At 42.6% G+C, this 22,334-nt stretch overlaps 1 protein-coding gene across 15 annotated transcripts in view; it reads right to left on the reverse strand.

Moving 5' to 3' along the window:
• LOC114604708 (NF-X1-type zinc finger protein NFXL1) overlaps positions 1–22,334 on the reverse strand; it is a 79,882-nt gene that overhangs the window by 54,415 nt on the left and 3,133 nt on the right. Inside the window, exons 2-8 of one of the 15 annotated variants that reach the window (XM_077934340.1) lie at positions 18,608–18,765; positions 13,015–13,092; positions 12,158–12,300; positions 8,846–8,953; positions 7,935–8,087; positions 6,667–6,773; positions 91–261 (exon numbers count right to left, since the gene is read on the reverse strand). In XM_077934340.1, coding sequence (XP_077790466.1) covers positions 91–261; positions 6,667–6,773; positions 7,935–8,087; positions 8,846–8,953; positions 12,158–12,273 — 655 coding nt within the window. In that variant the 5' untranslated portion in view covers positions 12,274–12,300; positions 13,015–13,092; positions 18,608–18,765. Of the gene's footprint in view, positions 1–90; positions 262–1,802; positions 2,142–3,923; positions 5,716–6,666; positions 6,776–6,877; positions 7,213–7,934; positions 8,088–8,845; positions 8,954–12,157; positions 12,301–13,010; positions 14,485–18,607; positions 19,379–22,334 lie in introns of those variants that run through there. The other 14 variants (XM_077934341.1, XM_077934339.1, XM_077934346.1 and 11 more) reach the window with 14 other exon arrangements.

Consider the following 22,334-nt stretch of genomic DNA (forward strand, 5'->3'; position numbering starts at 1 on the left):
GAAATCATTATCTGAATAATGATCTCAGTGTAGTGATAGGTAGGTCTTTATAAGGCAAGGGCCTGTGAAAGAAAGAAATAAGAGCTTTACCAGTTTGATTTGTATAAGTGGTAAATGTCTTGGCCAATATTTTCCCATGTTTTCCTTTGATATCTTCATCTTCTTCTTCAGAGGAGGAACTAAATTGATCTTCAACAAGCTTTCTAGCTGCAGCTTGGTTAGCCTTCTTAATTTCATCAAATTTTTTCTGAGAGGTTAGCTCTGTTACGGGAACAAAGTTTAAACAGAGTTTAAAATGTGACAGCATCTTTCAGAAAAATAAATGCAACTAATAAAATCTCTGTTTAAATATCTAATGAACAAAGCAAGCATTAGATGCTTTAAAGGGAATATTTTTTTTCACAAAGGCCACACCCTAGCACGGTTTAGATTATCTTCTGGCATTCTTGGAAGGGGCACATGACTCTTTACAGTTGGTTTCAGTATTTTCTTGAAACACAGCCTATACTTCCCTGATTCTTACTGCATAAGCAATGTATACAAGCTCATTTACACCTGCACTTCTGCTGCAGAGGTGAAGAAGGCATACAATGGCTTGTATCTAAGGGCCCAACTTAAGAGTTACACATAAATGTGCATAATCAAACCCTTAACAGCTTTCTTTCCTGCTTCAGAAGGGGCCATTTTGGAGCAAAGCAGCAGTGGAAGGGAATGCCTAAGTCTTCATACATCCATTGGCTGCATCTCTACTCCAAACAGCTGCTTCTATTTTCCGGTGTGGGGATTCCACATCCATACATTTAAAGGTCATTCCTTCCCCCCAAGAATTCTGGGAACTGCAGTTTTAAGGGTGCTGGGACTTCTAGCTTTGTGAGGGGTAAACTACAGTTCCAGGATTCTTTTGGGGGAAGTCAATGAACGTCATGTAAGCATATTTGCATAAAATACTTGTCTGGTTTTCAAATACGTTCAGCAACAATATCGCAAATGACCTAAATGTTCAATAATTACAGCAGCAGCCACACAAATCAGGCATGCTCCCAGTTCTCAGCTCCAATGTATCAAATAACTGAGCTGGCTTTGGAAAACTGATTGCTTTTAGTGAAGGGCTGGTGCCGTTTTATTGTAATTATATTTTTAATACATTTTATATTTGCCTTAATTCTATCAATGCTTAATTGGTCGTTGTTTTTAATGATTTCCCACCCAACAGTTTTCAACTGCTCTTATTGTAAGCTGCCCCGAGTCCCTGTTAGGGAGAAAGGCAGGGTATAAAACATTAACCTTAATACAGATCAAAACAAGCATAAACTGTACATGTTAAAAACATGTTAAGAACTTAAGAGAGTCCGCCTTAAATAAAAATGGTCCCTATTATGAACTGGTTTGTATCTCAATGAAGATATATATATATATATATATATACCTATACTTCGAACAAGATTTCAGCTTCTGCTCAGGGCGATTAGAAGCTATGCAAGGGTGTATGGAAGCCTCCTCTCCCACCATACCAAGAAGCCTTTTTTGAAATATATATATATATATATATATATATATATATATATATACACACACACACACACACACACACACATAAACACAGTGTAAAATAATAAATCAAATGCCCTCCTTCTTGAAGCAGCTGCAGGGAGCTGCATTCTTGCTCTCCCTTCAATACATTTTATTTTAAATTTTTTTTTAAACACCTCCTCATGCCTTTCCTATTTCACCTGGGCCCCAAGTGGAGTATGAGGGGCTCCCCCCCCCCCACGGTAGGTGTGTGAGGTTGTGAAAATACTCACCGCGGGCTCCTGAGGTGTTATTACTACAAGCCCCGGCGGCCGGGGAGGCGCCTCCCCTTCCCCTTCCCCGGCCGCCAGGTCCGCTGCCTGCAGGGACACCGCCGGCTCCGGCTCTCCCCCTTCCCCGGCCCCGGCCGCCCTGGCGCCAAGCCGCCTCCATCCTTCTTCCTCCACCTCCTCCCTCCTCAACACAAGGCCCGTCGCTCGCTCGAAGCCGGGACGGAGCAACCCGTCGCCGCCCGCTTTCAGAGGATGAGGCGCAGCAGCTGGGAGGATCCAGGTGTAGCCGACGTAGCGCTTCCTCGGCAGTTCACGGCGCGCCGGCGCCTAAACTACAATTCCCGGCATCCCTCGCGGCAGAGAATCGGAAGTGGGACGGGCAAACACCGGAACCGTGGTGTGGCAGGACTCCGCCCCCCCTCTCTTTCTGTGCGGCGCATAAAGAACCGACGGCCTCCGAAGTGACCCACGGAGAACTACAGCACCCAGAATGCATCAGAAGGAGCGTCGTCGAGCGCTTTCGTTTTGCGCAATTATATATATAATTTATTATTATACATATAGTAATATATTTTAAATTATTTATTATTATTATTATTATTATTATTATTATTATTATTATTATTATTATTATTATTATTATTATTATTATTATTATTATTCCACGCCCATCTGGTATTTAGACCCCGCCTGCTTCCCCCCGACAGGGAACTGTGCAAGGTCTCATTCGCCTGGGCTCAGACATTTCAGTGTTTTTCCTGCAGGGTCACTTTGATCTATACAAATTTAATACATAATAAAAGTATTTCTCCACAACCAGGCGTTTGGCTGATTAACATTCTATGTTTTTTTTAATGTGTTTGTGGGAGGGGGAAGTTATTGGTTTGTTTTTTATGAAGGGCAGTAGACAAATTATTATTATTATTATTATTATTATTATTATTATTATTATTTGGCCATTAGTTACTACAGCTAAGTTTTGTTCCAGATTTGCTCAGCGAAATGTTACTGGGAGTTTATGCTCTCTGGACTCCCCAGCCCACCCCTCCGGTTAGTGTTACTTAGCAAAACCACTTGACATTAATCACATTCAGACAATCAATTTGCATGTCGGGCTTCTTCAGAATAAAAAAAGCCCCATTTCAAAAGAAGATGAAAAGCAACATGCAGAGGGTAAGGTTTTGAGGACAGTTGAAAAAAACTTTTTAGGTGTGCATACACATACTTCAAAAGTGCTGTTTTCAGATTTCAGCCGTCTCTCCCAAGGACTGAAAAAAGCAAGCAAATCCCTCAAGCCCCGTTTTTAAAATCAGGTCACCTAATCCAGACTGTAGCTAAACTGATATTTGCTTCTCTAAACACAAAATGCCAGTGTACTACAAAGAATAAACACTAATTATTGCAGTACAAGTTCTTTTTTCTGTGTAAACCATGAGTTAATAATTTTTTTCCTCCTATTTTTGGGATGCCTAGATAGACCAGCGAGAGCACAAATATTAAATATCCACAACATGTTTTGCCAAAACAGAACTGAGACATGGAATGTGCTTATCAAGAGGTTGCAGAACACTAAGGGCTGCTGAGAGATTACTTCACCTCCCCACATCAAGGTCACCTACCAAGAGAAGGTCAGCCTGGTCCAAACTACTGACCAGACGGATCCCGGAAGCAGTGGCACCTACACAGCTTCCCAACCTCAGTCCAAGGAAAGAACAGGGTAAAAAAGCCACATGACCTTTATATGAATTTCCAGATCAAGACTGCTGAATGGAAAGCCTTTCTTTATTAGCAGATTGAGAGAACAGTGCTGCATTTTGAAATGCACATGTACCAAAACATACCTCTTCCTGCTGCCATTTACAAACTGATGTCTTTCTTCCACCTTATCCATTTTTTACAGAGTCAATCTTGCTACCTTTGGGCAGGGCTTATGCCTTTATTTTAATCTACTGTACCTAGTCACCATATGCAGTCTAGAAATAATTTAGTTATATGTTTAAAACTGTTGATAATCACAGAATACGAGGTCTCCTGGTAAGAATCTACAGCTCCATCTCAAGAAACCCCTTTAGGCACACGATCCTCAGAGGTTATTTGTAGCCAGTCAATACAAACGCCAAAAATTTTCACAAGGGTTTTATTAAACAGTGTGGAATTTTATTGCATCACATTCTCCCGATAACTTGCAACTGACTGATTATAATTACTGCTAATTTCCTGGGCAGCTGCTACAAAACAAAGATCTTCTATCAGAGTTGACTTTGTTCTGAGTAGAAAGTGCAGCAAACTTATCTGTAAATCAAAATGACTGCTGAGGAGTCCAGCTTATCATCTAGATCAAGTGATATTTTCTGGTCACACTTATAACAGATAAAATGTAAATTATTGAAAATACCCTTCATGCTTGGCTTAAAAAGAAAACCAGCCAAGATTAACAGATTCCATGTTCAATGAAGCCTCCTTATTTTGTCTTTTATTAGACTATTACAGATTCAGCAGTGCTTACAATAGCTCCGTTTCTACTCTTTTCATTCTTCAGTTTCTTCTAAATTTGATAAATCAAAATCCATAGGCGCTTTTATGATGCGCTCAACTTGTGTTAGCCTTATTTTCAATTTTTGCTGTGCAGCACCATATTCAGCCAGAAGTCTAGCAAACCTTGTTTGTAAACAGTCAAGCATTACTTCTATTTGGTTGACCTTTTCCTCGATATCTTCAGGATCTTTTCCTGCGTTTGCAACATCTAAATCCAGCAGTCCATCTTTCATAAGGACTTGCTTTCCCTTCTCTTCCAACAAGGCCTTTGCATCTGGGTATTCTGTTAAAGCCTCCATTAGGTCGTCTTTAGACAGACAAAACAAATCTGAATAACCAATGCTTCTAATGTTAGCTGTCCTCCGATTTCCAGCTTTGCTACCTTTAATGTTAAGAATGCTAATCTCCCCAAAGTAGCTGCCATCACTTAGGACCACATATTGAGTAACTCCATCATCAGCAACCACCGCAAGTTTCCCTTCTTTGATGATGTACATTTCTCGCCCAATGTCACCTTTCCGACAGATATAATCTCCAGGACTGTACACCTGAGGCTGCAGTTTTAAGACTAGCTCAACCAGTAAGCCAGCTTCACAATCTGCAAAAATCTGGACTTTCTTTAAAGTTTCCAGATGAACATTGATGGCAATTTCTGCTCGTAATTTATCTGGGAGATACTTCAAGACTTTTCTTTCATCTACTGCCTTCTTATTTGTCCACAAATAATCAAACCACTTGATAACTCTGTTTTCTAAGTCTTTGCTCACATTCCGAAACTGCATGTACTGTTTTATAGCATCAATCCTTGCTTGAAATTCTTCCCTAGCAGCATTCATGTTGGAGATCATAGAACCAATATTACCAACAATGGTAGCAAAAATTAGTATACCAACTAAGAAGTCAACAACGACAAAGAAATACTCAGCATCTTTCACGGGAGGTGGTGTTTCACCAATAGTTGTCAAGGTCAGTGTTGACCAGTAAAGGCTGTAAAGATACTTTCTAGCCAGCCGGCCAAATTCAGGATGGCTAATATTGGGATAGACCCATGTGTCTGTTCCAAAGCCTATGGCTTTGGAGATTGAAAAATACATACATGCATTCCAGTGGATAATAATTATAATATACATGACAAGATTTGAAATTCTGAATATATTTGGGTAACTTGTTCTTGTTTCTGTTTGCTGGAAGAATTCAAACATACGTGATATTCTAAGTAATCTGTTTATTCGTATTTCTGGGTAGTTCAAGCCTAACCTGAAGTAAAGTAGATCAGTTGGAATGATGGAAAGTACATCTAATTTAAATTGTACAGTTCCCTTATATTTTTTCTTGAGTTTAAGTTCTTCTTTCACCAACAAACCTTGTTCCAGGTAACCTGAAATAAAATGCAGAAATAACTTTGTGATACAATTTTGTTTTATTTTTACTGACATGGCAAAGGGCAAATATATATGATAATTTAGTAACTCCTTGGTAAACCAGTAAACTGTATTATCCTGCTAAATGCTGAGAATTTTATCATACAGTATTTCCAGTTCCACACCAAATCAGGAATCTAGAAGCAGGTAAATGACAGAATTTGGTAAATGGACACCTGTATTCACCCCCCCCCCCCAATGTTTTCATAATACTGTGAACTCCAATGGAACCATAACTGGGTGAAAATTCTGAACTATTCTGTTTTTCCTGTCACCAATACTACAGTGGTACCTTGGGTTACAGATGCTTCAGGTTACAGATGCTTCAGGTTACAAACTCCGCTAACCCAGAAATAGTATCTTGGGTTAAGAACTTTGCTTCAGGATGAGTGGCAGTGGGAGACCCCATTAGCTAAAGTGGTACCTCAGGTTAAGAACAGTTTCAAGTTAAGAACGGACCTCCAGAACGTTTTAAGTTCTTAACCCGAGTGTATCTGAAGAAGTGTGCATGCATACCAATAACAAACTTAGTGTGAAAGCTCATACCAATAACAAACTTAGTGGGTCTCTAAGGTGCTACTGGAAGGATTTTTTTTATTTTGTTTCGACTATGGCAGACCAACGCAGCTACCTGCCTGTTTCTAGAACTACTGTATATAAAGAGACAGCCTCGAATTGGCTGGATAAGGCAATGTGGGATGTTACTATCAGAATATGATACATCAGTTCTGGTGGTGAAATAGGTGACTTTTTAAGCTGGGCCATTTTCCACATAGACACTTTCAATGTCTTGCACAACCCTCCCTAAAGAAAGCTTACTAGGTTACCTTGTCTTTGCTATTCATTTTAGCAAGGTAGTATAACATAAAAAGTTACTGACCATATGATTTATCAGAGCATACCCTTACCTGTCCTTGTACGTACAAACATGTCAGCAACATAGAGAATGTCTGATATATAGTCAAAAATGAACCACATCTCTAGATGGTTGCTTTGAAGTTCATCAAAGCAGGCTCTGAGTAAGAAAGGAAACAGAATTTCAAAATTCAGGATTTGAAAGTAAGCATTTTGGCAATGCAGGCCTTAAACTAGGGATAACGAACCTGTGCCGTCCCTCACCCCAATGTTGTTGAATTGCAACTTTCAAAATTCCCCAGCCAGCATGGCCCAGCATCAGGGATGATGGAAACTGTTGGGCAACAACATCTGGAGGGCCACAGTTTCCCTACCTCTGTCCTACACAAAAGAACAAAGGGCATTCGGGTGATCTATAGAAATCTACTTCCATCAGTATTATACAATTCAATGGGACTGAGGGAAGACTCTCAGTTTATATTTCCCATGATTTGTACACAATGAGTGACCTTTTTACTTCACTCTTGTCCGGTGTTAAGTGCTTGTATATATTCCACTACAAACCCATACCATGCCAATGCAAAAGAACACTTCCCCAAAGTTTACGATGTTTTGCTCATTTGTGGTCTGAGCTTCTAGGGGAAATGGCAAAATGCAGCCAAGAAGAGGTTTAAAAATCAAATGAATCCCAACATTGGTTAAAGTAATATAAATGTCTCCCAACACAGGTCAAAGTAGCTGCGAGAACTAGTTGAAGCGTATCCTTTGTATCTTGATCTGCTTGCTCATCAGTGCTTAGGTTTAAAATAACCAAATTATGATACGCTGATGGAATGGATGGCAGAGCAATCGCATCATCTTTTCGCTGTCCGCCTGGCTCAAATCAAAATTCTCTCATCCCATATGCAGCTGAGGCTAAATCAAATTTAGGGCAACACTCATTACACAAAGAAGCTCTGCATCTAAATTTATCACACTATGGTCCAGCAAATCATCAACATTTGTATACATTTTCCGAATGTCCAAAGCTCTTTGCTTACATTATATCTGCAATCATTACAGACAAGTAAGCACTGCTTTCTCCACACTGCAATAAGTGAGGGGAGAAATGGCACCGATGTTTATTGTGGCCTGCCTAAGTTTCAAGTCGGATGTAACCTTTTGAGCTGAGGACTTCCTTGTTCACAGCTCAGATTAGCCAAGCACATTAGTTAGCTGCTGAACCATCTAATGGCTTCCCCCTTTGGATGCTGCAGAATTGTTTTACTGTTGAAAGGGTCTTGCTTCCTTTCATTTCTCCGTTTAAGATAAAGCAAAATACCTAATATAGATCAATACGCTGCAGCACTGTGTTGTTTTAAAGTACCTAGCAATGATCATTATCCAATTGTACATGACAGGCAGAGTGATGCAAAACAGCCAGTTGTAATACAAGTTTCCTGAGGGATCAATAACAAATACCTCTTTCTTCTCCCTAAACAGCAAGCAGAAGGAAATTAATATATTAAGAAGCAAGTGGTACATAACAGCCATAATAAATGAAAGCCAGCAGCATTTTCCTATTGATTTTAAGGAGTTTACTGAAACATATGCTGCAGTCTAGTACACACTTCTCTGAGAGTAAATCGGACTTACTTCTTGGCAGACAGGCATAACTACACTATTAAAAGTACTTAACTTTGGATGGATCATCATGCTTTCTCCAAATCAGGGGTGGCAAATCTTTTTCAGACCAACGGCCAGATTCTTTAGTGGGCAAATGTCTTGGGCTGGCTGGATGCAGAGGAATGGTGAGGGGGCACCAGCTGGTGAACCCCCAGAGAAAGCAGGCACAGAGCCAGGGGATTGGTGGTGGGACAACGATGCATTGTCAGAGGGAGAAGAGGGAGCAGACTGGGAGAAGGAGGTGCTGGAAGCTGAAGAGGCAACAGGGTCTCAAGTGAAAAATAGTATGGTGACTTCCTATGGTAGCCCATAAGCATGCCATTGGCCCAGCCCACATTTTCCTAGATAGCAAGGGAAGCTGACACATTTCCTTCCAGATGTTGTGAACTACAAGTCTCACCAGTTCCAACCAGTATGACCAACAGTCATGGATGATGGGAGTTGTAGTCCACAACATCTGGAGGGCACCCTATTGGCTACCCGTGCTATATAGTAGTGTTACTAGTGCACTGTGAGGCCCAGCCAAGTGAAAATTATGATGTATTTTCAGCCCTGAAAAACACTTACTCCTCTTCCTTATTTTTCTTCTCAGCTTTATCTTTCTGTCTCTCTTGGCTGTCCTTATTTTCCTTGGCCACTGTGTCCTTTTCTTTTTCCTTTTCGCCATCAGATTTGCTGAAAGATTGATGGAAATTATATGACTTTTACAATAAAAGTAGAACCATCCCTTCAGAAAAGTCTTATTACATATCGCAGTGCATATTTAATTCTCTTACCTTTCCCCCCATTTCTTTACAACCTTTACAATCAATTGTGGGATACATTTTAAAAACTGATATTGCCACTATTATTGTAACGGGGGGAGGGGAAATAGGTGTGTTGTTGGCATATAGGAGTTTTGCTGCTGCAACCATATTAAAAAGTAACATTTATTTTTTGGATGGGTGGAGTGTAGGAAGAAACAACAAAACTATCAGGCTCGCCTAGTTGCCATGCAAGTTTCAGTTTATACTCAACGATGGCCAATTTCCCCACATTAAAAAAAAAAAAGCCATTCCCTAGATCTGTCCCCAGATGTTTCACTTGGCATTCTCTTGGCCTAGTAAAGACATTTCTTGTTAAACTCTGATGAGTTCCACTATTTGTTGTTGTTGTTTAGTCGTTTAGTCGTGTCCGACTCTTCGTGACCCCATGGACCAGAGCACGCCAGGCACTCCTGTCTTCCACTGCCTCCCGCAGTTTGGTCAGACTCATGCTGGTAGCTTCGAGAACACTATCCAACCATCTCGTCCTCTGTCGTCCCCTTCTCCTTGTGCCCTCCATCTTTCCCAACATCAGGGGCTTTTCCAGGGAGTCTTCTCTTCTCATGAGGTGGCCAAAGAATTGGAGCCTCAGCTTCAGGATCTGTCCTTCCAGTGAGCACTCAGGGCTGATTTCCTTAAGAATGGAGAGGTTTGATCTTCTTGCAGTCCATGGGACTCTCAAGAGTCTCCTCTAACACCAGAATTCAAAAGTAAAGACAAGACATTTCTTGTTAAACTCTGATGAGTTCCACTATAGTAACCAGCAATAATGGCTGAAGCAAATGGGCAAGGCAGAACCCTGTAAATACAAATGCTATTCCTCACTCAAACTGATTTGCTCCTTCTGTAGGCAGGTGTCATGTATATGGTTCTCCCAATGGTCTGTTTCAACCTATGGCAAATTATACTGTACTCTATAAAGCAGCAGTTGGCAGCATTTATCCAGCCGTCCTGCAGATGGCAGCAAGGTCTTAGCTGTTTTTAACAACTAGTGCTCTGCACTGGAATAAAAATTAAAAACACCTTCCATCTACGCAGCTATGTGAAAAAGCGAAGGTCATTTGTTTATGAAAAGCTATACGCTTTGCGTGTCTATCCAAATCCATTATAATCAACCAAAATCTGCCATTTACTTCGATGGGATGGAAACTGTAATGTTTTCAAGGGAATTTTCAATCTACATAATTGGATGTAGGTAGGTGTTTACTGTGGGGTTAGTCTCCTCGTGCATGGAAGTTTTTTTGCAGCATTCACACAATGCCAGCACATATTCGCCCCCCCCCCCCCCAGTTTAACCCAGACTTTCCATTTCTGGAGGAAATCCAGTTACAAAAAGCCTGATGGCAACCACCCATTTATGATATCTTGGCACGCCATTTGCAACAGGGTGCTTCTAGGCAATCCTTCTCAGTGTTGGGTTGGGGAAGGCACTTAGCTCAGTAAGAGAACACCTGATTGCATGCAGTAGGTCCCAGTGTGGTGTAGTGGTTAGAGTGTCGGACTAAAACTTGGAAAGCCAGGGTTCAAATCCCCACTCTGCCCATAAAGCTCACTGAGTGACATTGGGCCAGTCACTGCCTCTCAGCCTAACCTACCTCACAAGATTGTTGTGGGGATAAAATGGGGAGGAGTTTAGGGATGTAAAAAAATAGTTTTATAAATGGTGTGTCTTCGTTTCTCAATTTGACCCTTTTACAGGGTTTTGTATGTACTGAGGTATTTTATGCTTTGTGACTCGCAGTTACTTTTATCGATCATAGTTTAGTAATTATTTATTGTCATTGCTAAGAGTGAATTTCAGCTCAATTGTTATTTGCTGATGTTTGGAGAGTTAAATTTATTGTGTACAGTGGTACCTCTGGTTACGTACCTAATTCGTTCCGTAAAGGTAAAGGGACCCCTGACCGTTAGGTCCAGTCGTGGCTGACTCTGGGGTTGCGGTGCTCATCTCGCTTTATTGGCCGAGCTTCCGGGTCCTGTGGCCAGCATGAATAAGCCACTTCTGGCGAACCAGAGCAGCACACGGAAACGCCGCTTTATCTACTTGCACTTTGATGTGCTTTCGAACTGCTAGGTTGGCAGGAGCTGGGACTGAGCAACGGGAGCTCACCCCGTCGCGGGGATTCGAACCGCCGACCTTCTGATCGGCAAGCCCTAGGCTCTATAGTTTAACCCACAGCGCCACCCGTGTCCCTAAAACTTCTGCTAGTAAGGTAAAAAAGGTAAAGGACCTCTGGATGTTTAAGTCCAGTCAAATACGACTGTGGGGTTGCGGTGCTCATCTTGCTTTCAGGCCAAGGGAGCCAGCGTTTGTCCACAGACAATTTTCTGGGTCATGTGGCCAGCATGACAAAACTGCTTCTGGAGCAACAGGACACTGTGATAGAAACCAGAGCACACGGAAACGCCGTTTACCTTCCCACCACAGTTGTACCAGTTTATCTACTCGCACTGGCATGCTTTTGAACTGCTACATAGATTGGCAGGAGCTGGGCCCGAACAACCCATCTCAGGGATTCAAACCGCTGACCTTCTCATCAGCCGGCCAAAGAGGCTCAGTGGTTTAGACTACAGCGCCACCCGCATCCTCTCTGCTAGTAAGTATACATCTGAGGAAGATATACTCCGTATAGGCAGTTTCCCAAGTTCTTATTGGTGTTGTGTCAACAAGACAAGAAGAGTCACAAAACTAAAGAGCGTTTTCAGCAATCATACAGCCACAATTAAAGGATGTTCGATATATAAGGTGGCATGGCATGGCCTAGCCAAATAAAAAACAAAGTTTAGCTGACATTGAACCATTATAAGCCCTCCTAATTTCAGTTGCTGGATTGTGCCCCATGTAAGAAAGGCTGCAATCCTAAACACACTAGGAAGTATATTTCACTGAGCGTAATGGGACTTAGTGGCTAAATATGTTTTGGATTGCATTGCTTGTAGGTAAGTACACATTTAACTAAACTGCGACAGTAAAATGTGATAGCAATATTAGCGAAGGACTTAAGAAGGCAGGTCATTCACATGCAGATCCTCCACAAAAAAATTAAAAACCAGTCAACTGGTTCACACTACTCACCTGCTTTCACCATTTTCCACTCCTTTCGTACTTTTGTTTTCGCCCTGGATAGGCAAGCTGTGGGCATCTGAATGTGAGTGATGGGTTTTGATCGCCTCTTTGGTCTTTGTGGTCATAATTGAAAGGTATTATCTGGGAGAGGACTGCAAAATGGATCCAAGATTGAAATTCAGACATTAAAACAAAGCTTGATTTTAATCTGCATAGGCACGATCCGGAGAAAAGAAACCATGTCTCATTGATTTCAAACACCCTCCCCTTGAAACCAATGGGATTTAAAAGAGTTTGTGAGGTTGCATCATGACTGGTTTATTTAGAGTGAATAACAGAAAAATAATCAGAAAATAGAAAGAAAAGGGACTTATGCGTATGATCCAGCCAAATCTAAGCACGCATAAATCCTATTGATTGCTATAGTTTAGTGAAATACATGCTTAACTCTCCCTCACCCCCTGAAATCAGTTGGAAAGTGTGCTTCTGTTTACTTGGATCAAACCAATTTGATCACTGATCTGGTTTCTCTACAACTAATCATTATGCATCTTGAAAAGAAAACAGAAATTTCTCACAGTATAGACATAGTGATTGCTTCACAATGATCAACGGCCTCAGAGGGCTTCTTTTTTTTTTACGATATATTGCAAAATAAACGCACATTGTTTCTTATTTTGTAATGCATAGTTTGCGCGTGTTCCTTCCAGGAAGTTGCCAACTTCAGCAAAACGGCATTTCAATATTGCCCACTCCTTGAATTCCATGTAGCATTCCCAGGCAAACTTACATCTACTAATAACCCACCACCACTTTCATTTGTGACTTTTAAACAAAACTGAGCAATGTAAATATCACATACCAACCTCATTCTATTCATTCCATGTGCTGCAGTAAATCCTGAACGGTAATGAAATTCTTCGCTTTCTAAGGAAAGTGTATATCTAGAACAAAATGAAGAGGAGGGGAAGGAGGGAATAAATTAACTCTAGTGAAGAGGATGCCAGCAATACAGTTGCAATAAGATGGTATTACAGCGCCTGCGTGTGCTCACCTTGGAAACGTAATCTGCTGTTCTGTGTAATGAAGTCAATCCCTTAAATCGCCTCACTCTAGCAGCCATAGCCATAATGAAAATCCAAAATGAAGCTGGGAAAAATTACCCTTTTGAAGTGCAATATGTACTTTCAAAATATGCAATATACTGTATTTTTCCGTGTATAAGATGTCCCCATGTATAAGACGCCCCCTATTTTGGGGGACTCCAAATTAAGAAAACACCCCTCAGCACTACCCATGTATAAGACGAGCCCCAATATTAAACCTAATTTTTTGGTTAAAAAAGAACACCTAGTCATATACACGGAAAAATATGGTAAGTAGCAACATTCCAAGGGCAGAACACAAACACCTGGTAAAACATATTTGACCCCATTGTTGATTGAGATTTTGAGCTAGAAAAAAACGATAAGCACCTTTATTTATAGCTGTCACTCACCACCCCACCACCCCAGGCACTCTGTATGTCTAGCAGTTGTGTCAGGCAGAAATTCAACATGTTCAGGTGTTTTCCCGTCGGGAGTCGGAAAGAGAACTCCACCTGCAGTTTTCTGTATGCTATACAACTTTCAGGGACACAGAGGATTTTAACCAATGCTATTCCAACTCGGAGCAGACCCACTGAAATTAATAACCATTTCATTAATTTTCCATTAGTTTCATTGAGTCTACTCTGAGCAGGATTAGCACTGGCTACAAACCATAGTGTCCATCAAGAAAATGATAACCTAGCATCAGCTTAGGAATATTAATAATATGAATATTACGCATGGGCATTGAGAAAGACTAAGGTTCTTAGGACGGTCTCAAGTGACAGCTATCATCCATCTCTGGGTATCATATCAGCTCCGATTTGTGCTTCAATGGTCAATAAGGGTACAGAACAGTAAGGATACAAAACAGGACTTTGCCCACTTGGTTCTGTTGGATATTCTCTCATCGTTTGTTCCAGAAACAGAGAAGAACAGAGAAGAAGTTTCAAAAAGAAGCAGAAGGCTGATTGTTTTGTCTGTGCAAGGACATTTTCTGTGGGAACTGTTCTTTGGATATGCGCAATATGACAGGAAGTACTGATAACAATGGTTCTGTGTAACTTGTTGTAACTTGTTGTGAGTCTCTTGCTTGCGTCTTGCGGTGAGAGAAGCAGAGACTCTTGGACTCTTGTTAGACTCTCAGCCTGCCTTGACCATGGCAGTGGTGAATGTCTGTATATATTTGCTACCAACATGCTATTATGTCCATCAAGTAAATCCCTACACTTGACTGAATCTTTAAGGCGTCCATGAGTGTTTATTGCCTCCTGTATATACCTTCAACCCTGAAGATGCTTCCAAGGAAGGAGCTGCGTTGAGATGTAACTCTACTGAGCATGGATACTGGCACACACACGCAGCGAAAGTGATGCCGGACCCAATCCTTCTAAATCATCCATCAGAGGTTGATGGCTTGACCCAACAGGTTTAACCACCCTTTGGGACACTCTATCCAGGAAACAGAGGCCAGCTCATACCTTGTTTAGCTTCCACCAGCAGCTAAAGACTTATTCTCTAAGGCAGTGTTCCCCAACCTTGGGCCTCCAGCTGTTTTTGGACTACAACTCCCATCATCCCTCGCTAGCAAGTCCAGTGGTCAAGGATGATGGGAATTGTAGTCCAAAAACAGCTGGAGGCCCAAGGTTGGGGAACACTGCTCTAAGGTATCTGTAAGTTAGTGCTGTTTTATATTATGTTTTATACTATCATTGTTATTTGGCTTTTTAAAAACAAGATATCATCACTCTTGAGTTCTCTTGGAACAGAGCTGGACTCGGAAACTTTATAGGGCTGGCGGACTGGCTGGTTGGGCTCCCATGCCCGCTTGCTTACTTACTGTGATGCTACCTCAGCTCCTGGCAACCAACACCCCCTGGCCAGCCCCAGAGGCATCGTTTGCCTGAGGAGCTTGTAGCTAGGGCTGCTGCAACAAACAGCTGTGCAAGCCTTTGGGAGGCAGAGATGTGAAAGGGCATCAGAGGTGGGAAGGGAAGAGGGACAGAGGCCAGTGTTGCCCACAGCACCCGTGACCATCATTCAAGGTACCCCAGGGTGCCATGGCACTCTGCTTGAAAACCACTGCTGTACATCTTTCTTTTGAAGCACCTGACTCAATGTAAGATTGGGGTACTTATCCCTTTGGATGTGACTCCTACCTGGAGTCACAGTAGTAGCCTCTGAAAAGCCAATTCTTTGTACAGTGGTACCTCAGGTTACATACGCTTCAGGTTACATACATTTCAGGTTACAGACTCCGCTAACCCAGAAATAGTGCTTCAGCTTAAGAACTTTGCTTCAGGATGAGAACAGAAATCGTGCTCCGGTGGCAAGGCACCAGCAGGAGGCCCCATTAGCTAAAGCAGTGCTTCAGGTTAAGAACAGTTTCAGGTTAAGTACGGAAGTACAGAACCCCGGAATGAATTAAGTACTTAACCTGAGGTACCCCTGTAGTTTACTCTCATACTGCCTCTGTAATGAATGAGTCTCCAATTCACATGTGATTTCACTGAACACATCATTCTTTCCCACACCAGCAGCAGCAGCACCTGGTAGAGCATATGTGTGCATACACAAACACATGGATCAGCAGTAGTGGGGGAGGAAATGTGGTGATCAGTGGCACCCCCTCACAGGAGTGTGAGCTATGAGCGTCAGTGTTTGTGTTTCTCTGAATATAACATCCACATGCCTTTGGCAGAGGCGTCCAGGACAAGAGGAAAATAAAACTTCCAGGACTGCAAAAAGAAATTAAAATTAAATGCTCCCCAACCCGCCATGCACACATCATGAAGCTTGTAATCTTGGATGAACTGGAGAAGGATAGCAGCAGCAGATTTTTATTTTTATTTAAAGCTATCTTTAATCTCTTCTTACATCTCGCTTAGTCAGGTCTTTTCTAATTCCTCTAAATCTCATCAAGGCTGCCACCATTCAGAAGCTTCTAGGCATTTGCGAGAAGGCAGAACTCCAAATTGTTCTGTGCTCCTGGACAGATCCTAAATGTTTTGACGTTTGACTTAGAACAATTCCTAAAGGTATTGAAGGGGTGTAATTGTAGTAAGCGCCTTCATTCCACACACTCCTTACGCCTGACTGTTAATTAAATATCTATGTGTACAACCAAAAATACACCATCATTCTTCTTTTAAATATTCTTTTATCGATTTTCATCTCGTATAGCCCAACAAATACATCTCAATATAAAGTACTCCAAAAGAGAGGGGGGATGGAGCAGGAGGAATGGGATGAGAGTGCTGGATGCTGGAGAACAGCTTGATAATATCTGAGAGTGCTGAGCTTTGCAGTAGGGAGTGGCTGAGTGGATAGAAAAAGACCTCCCAGCCCTAATGTCCCAGCAGAGGAGGAATTGCTACCTCAACCAGGCCCTGCTCCCTATTAGTGTGATCTCCCTAGCAACCAGGGAAGCATAGAATCCTAGAACCATAGAGTTGGGAAGGACCACAAGGACCATCTAGTCCAGGGTTTCCCAAACTTAGATCTCCAGCTGTTTTCGGACTACAATGCCCATCATCCCTGACCACTGGTCCTGCTAGCTATGGATGATGGGAGTTGTAGTCCAAAAACAGCTGGAGACCCAAATCTGGGAAACCCTGATCTAGTCCTACTCCCTGCAATCTGGGCTCGTATTGGATAATGAGCTGGTTGGACAGATTCTACCCTGGTTGACAAGAGCGCCAGCACAAATAGTACCAACCTACCTGAAGGTAGGTTGTCAGGTCCCATCACTCAGTACACAAACAGCACAAATGACTGTTCCTGCCTCCCTCTTCCGAAGAGGATGCAAAGGGTGTGCACTAGGTGTTGTCTTAGTATGGGCCTAGTCACGTACCGCAGAGCTCTGCTTTGAATGTTTGAACTTTGTAACCTGTTCTATGTCTAGGCCGTGTAATGATTTGGAGGACAAAACCTTTGGTAACAATTGAGCAGGGTCTGAGTACTGCATCTCAGAGTGGGAGCTAAGACACCCTAATACAGTGGTACCTCGGGTTAAGAACTTAATTCGTTCCGGAGGTCCGTTCTTAACCTGAAACTGTTCTTAACCTGAGGTACCACTTTAGCTAATGAGACTCCTGCTGCCGTGCGATTTCTGTTCTCATCCTGAAGCAAAGTTCTTAACCCAAGGTACTATTTCTGGGTTAGCGGAGTCTGTAACCTGAAGCGTCTGTAACCTGAGGTACCACTGTACAAACCACCAGAGCAACTGACCCCAAAGAGGTGTTGCGGATGTCAGTAACAAAGATGTGAGGCAAAAGACAACGGGTTATGCATAGTTTTCCCCCCTAAATACCACACAGAGATGACTTGAGCTTGCCAATCAAACTTCTAGGCCAGAAGTTATACCATGGCAAACATGCAGTTCAGCACAGAACTTCGTCGGTTTGTTTGCCTCAAAGGATTGAGCAGCAGACTTCATGGACGTAGCCGTGGGGGCAGCTCCCCCCCCCCCCATTTAAAAAACCAGTAAAAATATATAGCTGAGGTTCTGCGCCCCCCTAAAAAAGGGTCTGCCTCTCCCACAACAAAAATCCTGGCTACGCCCATGGCAGACTTTAGATAACGCAGGTGCCGGCACTCATGAGTTCACCTCCAATTACCAGGAAAAAAAGAACATTTTATCTGAGGCCAGCTTTTTACCCAGAGGGCTGAGCACAGGAACAATTTTCTTGCAACAGGAAAACCATTTTCTTGACAGACACTGTTCCAGAAATACTGAGCCAGAGGACAGAACCATCACAAACTGGGACAGAAAACGAGACATTTCTAAACTTGCTTCCTTGTTCATCGGAGCTCAGCTTGGGTCTCTTGAAAACCTTAGCTGAGGGGAAGAAGAAATGGAATAGTTTACGCTATTCAGCGTTCAGACTAGATGTTCTTTTTTTCCTGTTGGATATCAGAACTGCCACTTGTAAAAAGGAAAAATATCTAATGCTTCCTTGTGATATTCCAAGTTAGTCAAATCTTTCAAACACCAGAAAGAAGCCTATAGAAGTTCCGTCTAGAAGTTCCCTCCCTTCTGAACCCAGATCTTGCTCCTCACCTCCACCATGAAGCTGACCACAATTAGGGCTGCCAGCTCTGGCTGAGAAAATTCCTGGAGAGGTTTTTGAGCGGACATCAAAATTCTACATGTTACTTTACCCCTCTCAATGCTGGTTAGAATTCACAGGCCCAGTCCCACCTCTTCAACTCCCCTTTAAACTATAAACCTCAGGGAGAGGGGTGGGTCTCTCTAGGCAACCACCCATTTCAGCCACCCTCCTAAGTATTCTCCCTCCCTGAGGCTAGTGGCCAGCATGATACTTTCATCCTGAAGCACTGGAAAATACAGTAAATGTGAAATTTTTACCTTAAAGCTGAATTGGCTGAGTTGAGCAGCAGCAACAGCAGGAGAGGGCTTTTGACTTCCTGCTCTGCTAGGGGCTCCCTGGAGTGGTTTGCTATAGCATCCAGTAAGATGTGATAGCATCTTCTGTTTCTCTCTCTGACAGCATCTGGAACAAGGAACTGTCAATACAGGCAAAAGTGCCTATGTTTTTAAAAAGCTACTTGACAGAACAATGGGCTGCCGCTGCTGCGAGGGAAGGAAAACAATCCTCCCTTGTTACAGTCACATTAAAATCAAGCATTCTGTTTTATTGGTTTGCCAACACAGCTGCCTCAGTTTATAGACACAAGAATATTCACGTACTGCATCTGTAACTCACTGTCCTGAGCCAATACCAGCAACTGCAATCCTCCATATGGCTTGGCCCTCCCAGATCCCTTTTACAAGTGGTCATCTTAATTCTCATTCGGTATGTACACGCACTCTAGAACAAAGGCCACACTTAAGCCCAACGATTTTGCTAGGTTTGAACCTCTTTGCTTTTAAAATTACACAATTTATGCCTCTGAAACAATGTCTTGTGTTAAAACTAGCGTAGAATATTGATTTGGAGCAAAATGTGTGGCCATGTTTTCTGCCTCCGTCACGACTGGAACTCGAATGCAAGGTGGAAATTAAGGACGCAACGGGACTTGTTTGTGAGTAGACATTTACAGGCTTGTACCGTAAAACACAGAAGGGACGTGGGTGGTGCTGTGGGTTAAACCACAGAGCCTAGGACTTGCCGATCAGAAGGTTGGCGGTTCGAATCCCCGCGACGGGGTGAGCTCCCGTTGCTCAGTCCCTGCTCCTGCCAACATAGCAGTTCGAAAGCACGTCAAAGTGCAAGTAGATAAATAGGTACCGCTCCGGCGGGAAGGTAAACAGCATTTCCGTGCGCTGCTCTGGTTCACCAGAAGCGGCTTAGTCATGCTGGCCACATGACCTGGAAGCTGTACACTGGCTCCCTTGGCCAATAAAGTGAAATGAGCGCCACAACCCCAGAGTCAGCCACGACTGGACCTAATAGTCAGGGGTCCCTTTACCTTTACTGTAAAACACATACATAGCCTTTTCCCATGCATCTGCTGCCTTCCTGTTTGCTGTGTATGACACCTGGAGCCCTATTCACTACAGCAGGTGCAAGAGGGGGCAGATGAAGGACTTGGTCGCTTTGCCTTCCATTTTACCAGTAGTTTGAATTGGAGCCTGGCAACTCTGGCTTAAGGCTTGTGAAATGGAAGTGTTGCGGAATCAGGCAGCAAATTGGCAGACAATTATACAGCTGATGGTGGCTTTGTCTGGATTGTTAAAGCTTGGGGAAATTACTTTTGCTATTTCATAACTATTCTTAAACCAGAAAAACTAGTTGTGAGTTTCTGGTGGATAGACGGAGGTAAACAATATAAAATTCATGGTGATTACAAGACATTTGGAAGCAACACAACTGATGCGACATTTACTAACGGTGAAATCCTAATTACCGGTATATCTGCTGGAGGAGTAAGTTCCATTGAATTCTTACTTATCAAACCTTTATTAGGCATTATACAAATAAAACGATAAAAGAGAAAATAACATATAAAAGCCTTGAAATATATACAGAAAGGCAGCAGTTGGCTACATACATATATATATATATATACATATAGAATCAGTGGTTTTCCTTGTTAACCTGCTCCTTGGAGAACTGCTACCAAAAACTCGGCTACCCCCGCCGTTACCCTTTGGTCAACGTCGGATAGGCAGAATCCCACACATTCACCTTGCTGGGGTTCCAGACCACCCAAAAGAGGGGACAGCACGCGTTGACGGAGCGTACTGTACAATGGGCAATGAAAGAGAATATGCTCTACCGTGTCCGGGACATTCATAGAACATCTGCAGAATCTCTTGTTTCTAGGGATGTTTTGATATCTTCCCCTGACAAATGCTGAGGGAAAAACATTCAAACGGGCCAGCATAAAAGCCCTGCGTTGGGCTGGAATTATTAATTTAGTGACGTAATTGGCTCTGCTATCTAAGATATTTAAATCATAGAATATGGGGGAGCAAATTTTGTTTACAGCTGCCATAATATTTTGTCTCTCGACATCCTTTAGTCTAGTTAGGATATTATGGAAAATGTATTGCTCGTTAGAATTGTACAAGGGCTCCAGCTCGATTCCATTGAATTCAATGGGGCTTACTCCCAGGTAAAGCAGGATTAGGGTTGTAGTATTAATTCCCAGTCAATTTCTTAGGGAGAGGAAGCATCAATCATATGGATTTCACACCCATGCAGAGAAGCTGAGTTACCTATGCAGTCAATTACTGGAGATGCTGCAAACCTGCAGCTTTCTGTTGTTTCTCTGAGTAAATTGCAGATTATTTCTCTACTCATGCTACCCTCTTAACCAGGTGTTCTCTTACATATTATCTTTATTTGCCTAAATCAGTAGTTGCATAAAAATTCTGACATTACAAACCACTTAAAAATTTAATGAAGCAATTCTCGCTCCACTTATCAAAATATCAACTTAAAAAGTACTGTGTTGTTCCTGGAAACATTAGTTTGACTGGTGCTCCTATTGCTACATTTGGTTCTGAGAACAGAGCTCTACATTTGTTATCCTCCTATGTACTATTAATCAGTGCTTCTTTTGTAAAAAAAAATGTTTAGGGGTACTCTCATTTTCCTAGGTAAGGTAAAGGTAAAGGTACCCCTGCTCGTACGGGCCAGTCTTGCCAGACTCTGGGGTTGTGCGCCCATCTCACTCAAGAGGCCGGGGCCAGCGCTGTCCGGAGACACTTCCGGGTCACGTGGCCAGCGTGACATCGCTGCTCTGGCGAGCCAGAGCCGCACACGGAACGCCGTTTACCTTCCCACTAGTAAGCGGTCCCTATTTATCTACTTGCACCCGGGGGTGCTTTCGAACTGCTAGGTTGGCAGGCGCTGGGACCGAGCAACGGGAGCGCACCCCGCCGCGGGGATTCGAACCGCCGACCTTTCAATCGGCAAGCCCTAGGTGCTGAGGCTTTTACCCACAGCGCCACCCACGTCCTCTCATTTTCCTACTCGTATTGAAATACTGCCTCTCAGTGAGGCCAAACTTAGATTCACAAAATGTTTAGGGGTATGCATACCCCTGTATGTCCCCAGAAAAAAGCACTGCTATTAATGCTTTGAGGGGGTATTCGGGTAGCAGGGTATGCTTCCAATTGCATGACTCCCACTATATAGTTTTAAAATGGGTTAGGGGCTAGTAGCCATCAAGCATTGTGTAGCGTAACAGGAGAAGAAGGGAATATTATTTACATCTTTCCACTGCCAGGTCCAGGAATACTACTCTGAGCTGGTGTGAGATGCACTTCAACATGTCATTCATTATATTCAACAACTTAGAACTACAGTGGTACCTTGGGTTACATACACTTCAGGTTACAGATACTTGAGGTTACAGACTCCGCTAACCCAGAAATAGTACCTCGGGTTAATAACTTTGCTTCAGGATGAGAACAGAAATCGTGTGGTGGCGGCATGGCAGCAGCGGGAGGCCCTATTAGCTAAAGTGGTGCTTCAGGTTAATAACAGTTTCAGGTTAAGAACGGACCTCCAGAATGAATTAAGTACGTAACCAGAGGTACCACTGTATAATAATTATTGTTTCATATTCACCACCTGCCTTGGTTATCATAGAGCTACATATTTTCCTAGTAAGGAGATGGA

This window comes from Podarcis muralis, chromosome 9 (genome assembly GCF_964188315.1).
Source record: "Podarcis muralis chromosome 9, rPodMur119.hap1.1, whole genome shotgun sequence".
Taxonomy (NCBI): Eukaryota; Metazoa; Chordata; class Lepidosauria; order Squamata; family Lacertidae; genus Podarcis; species Podarcis muralis.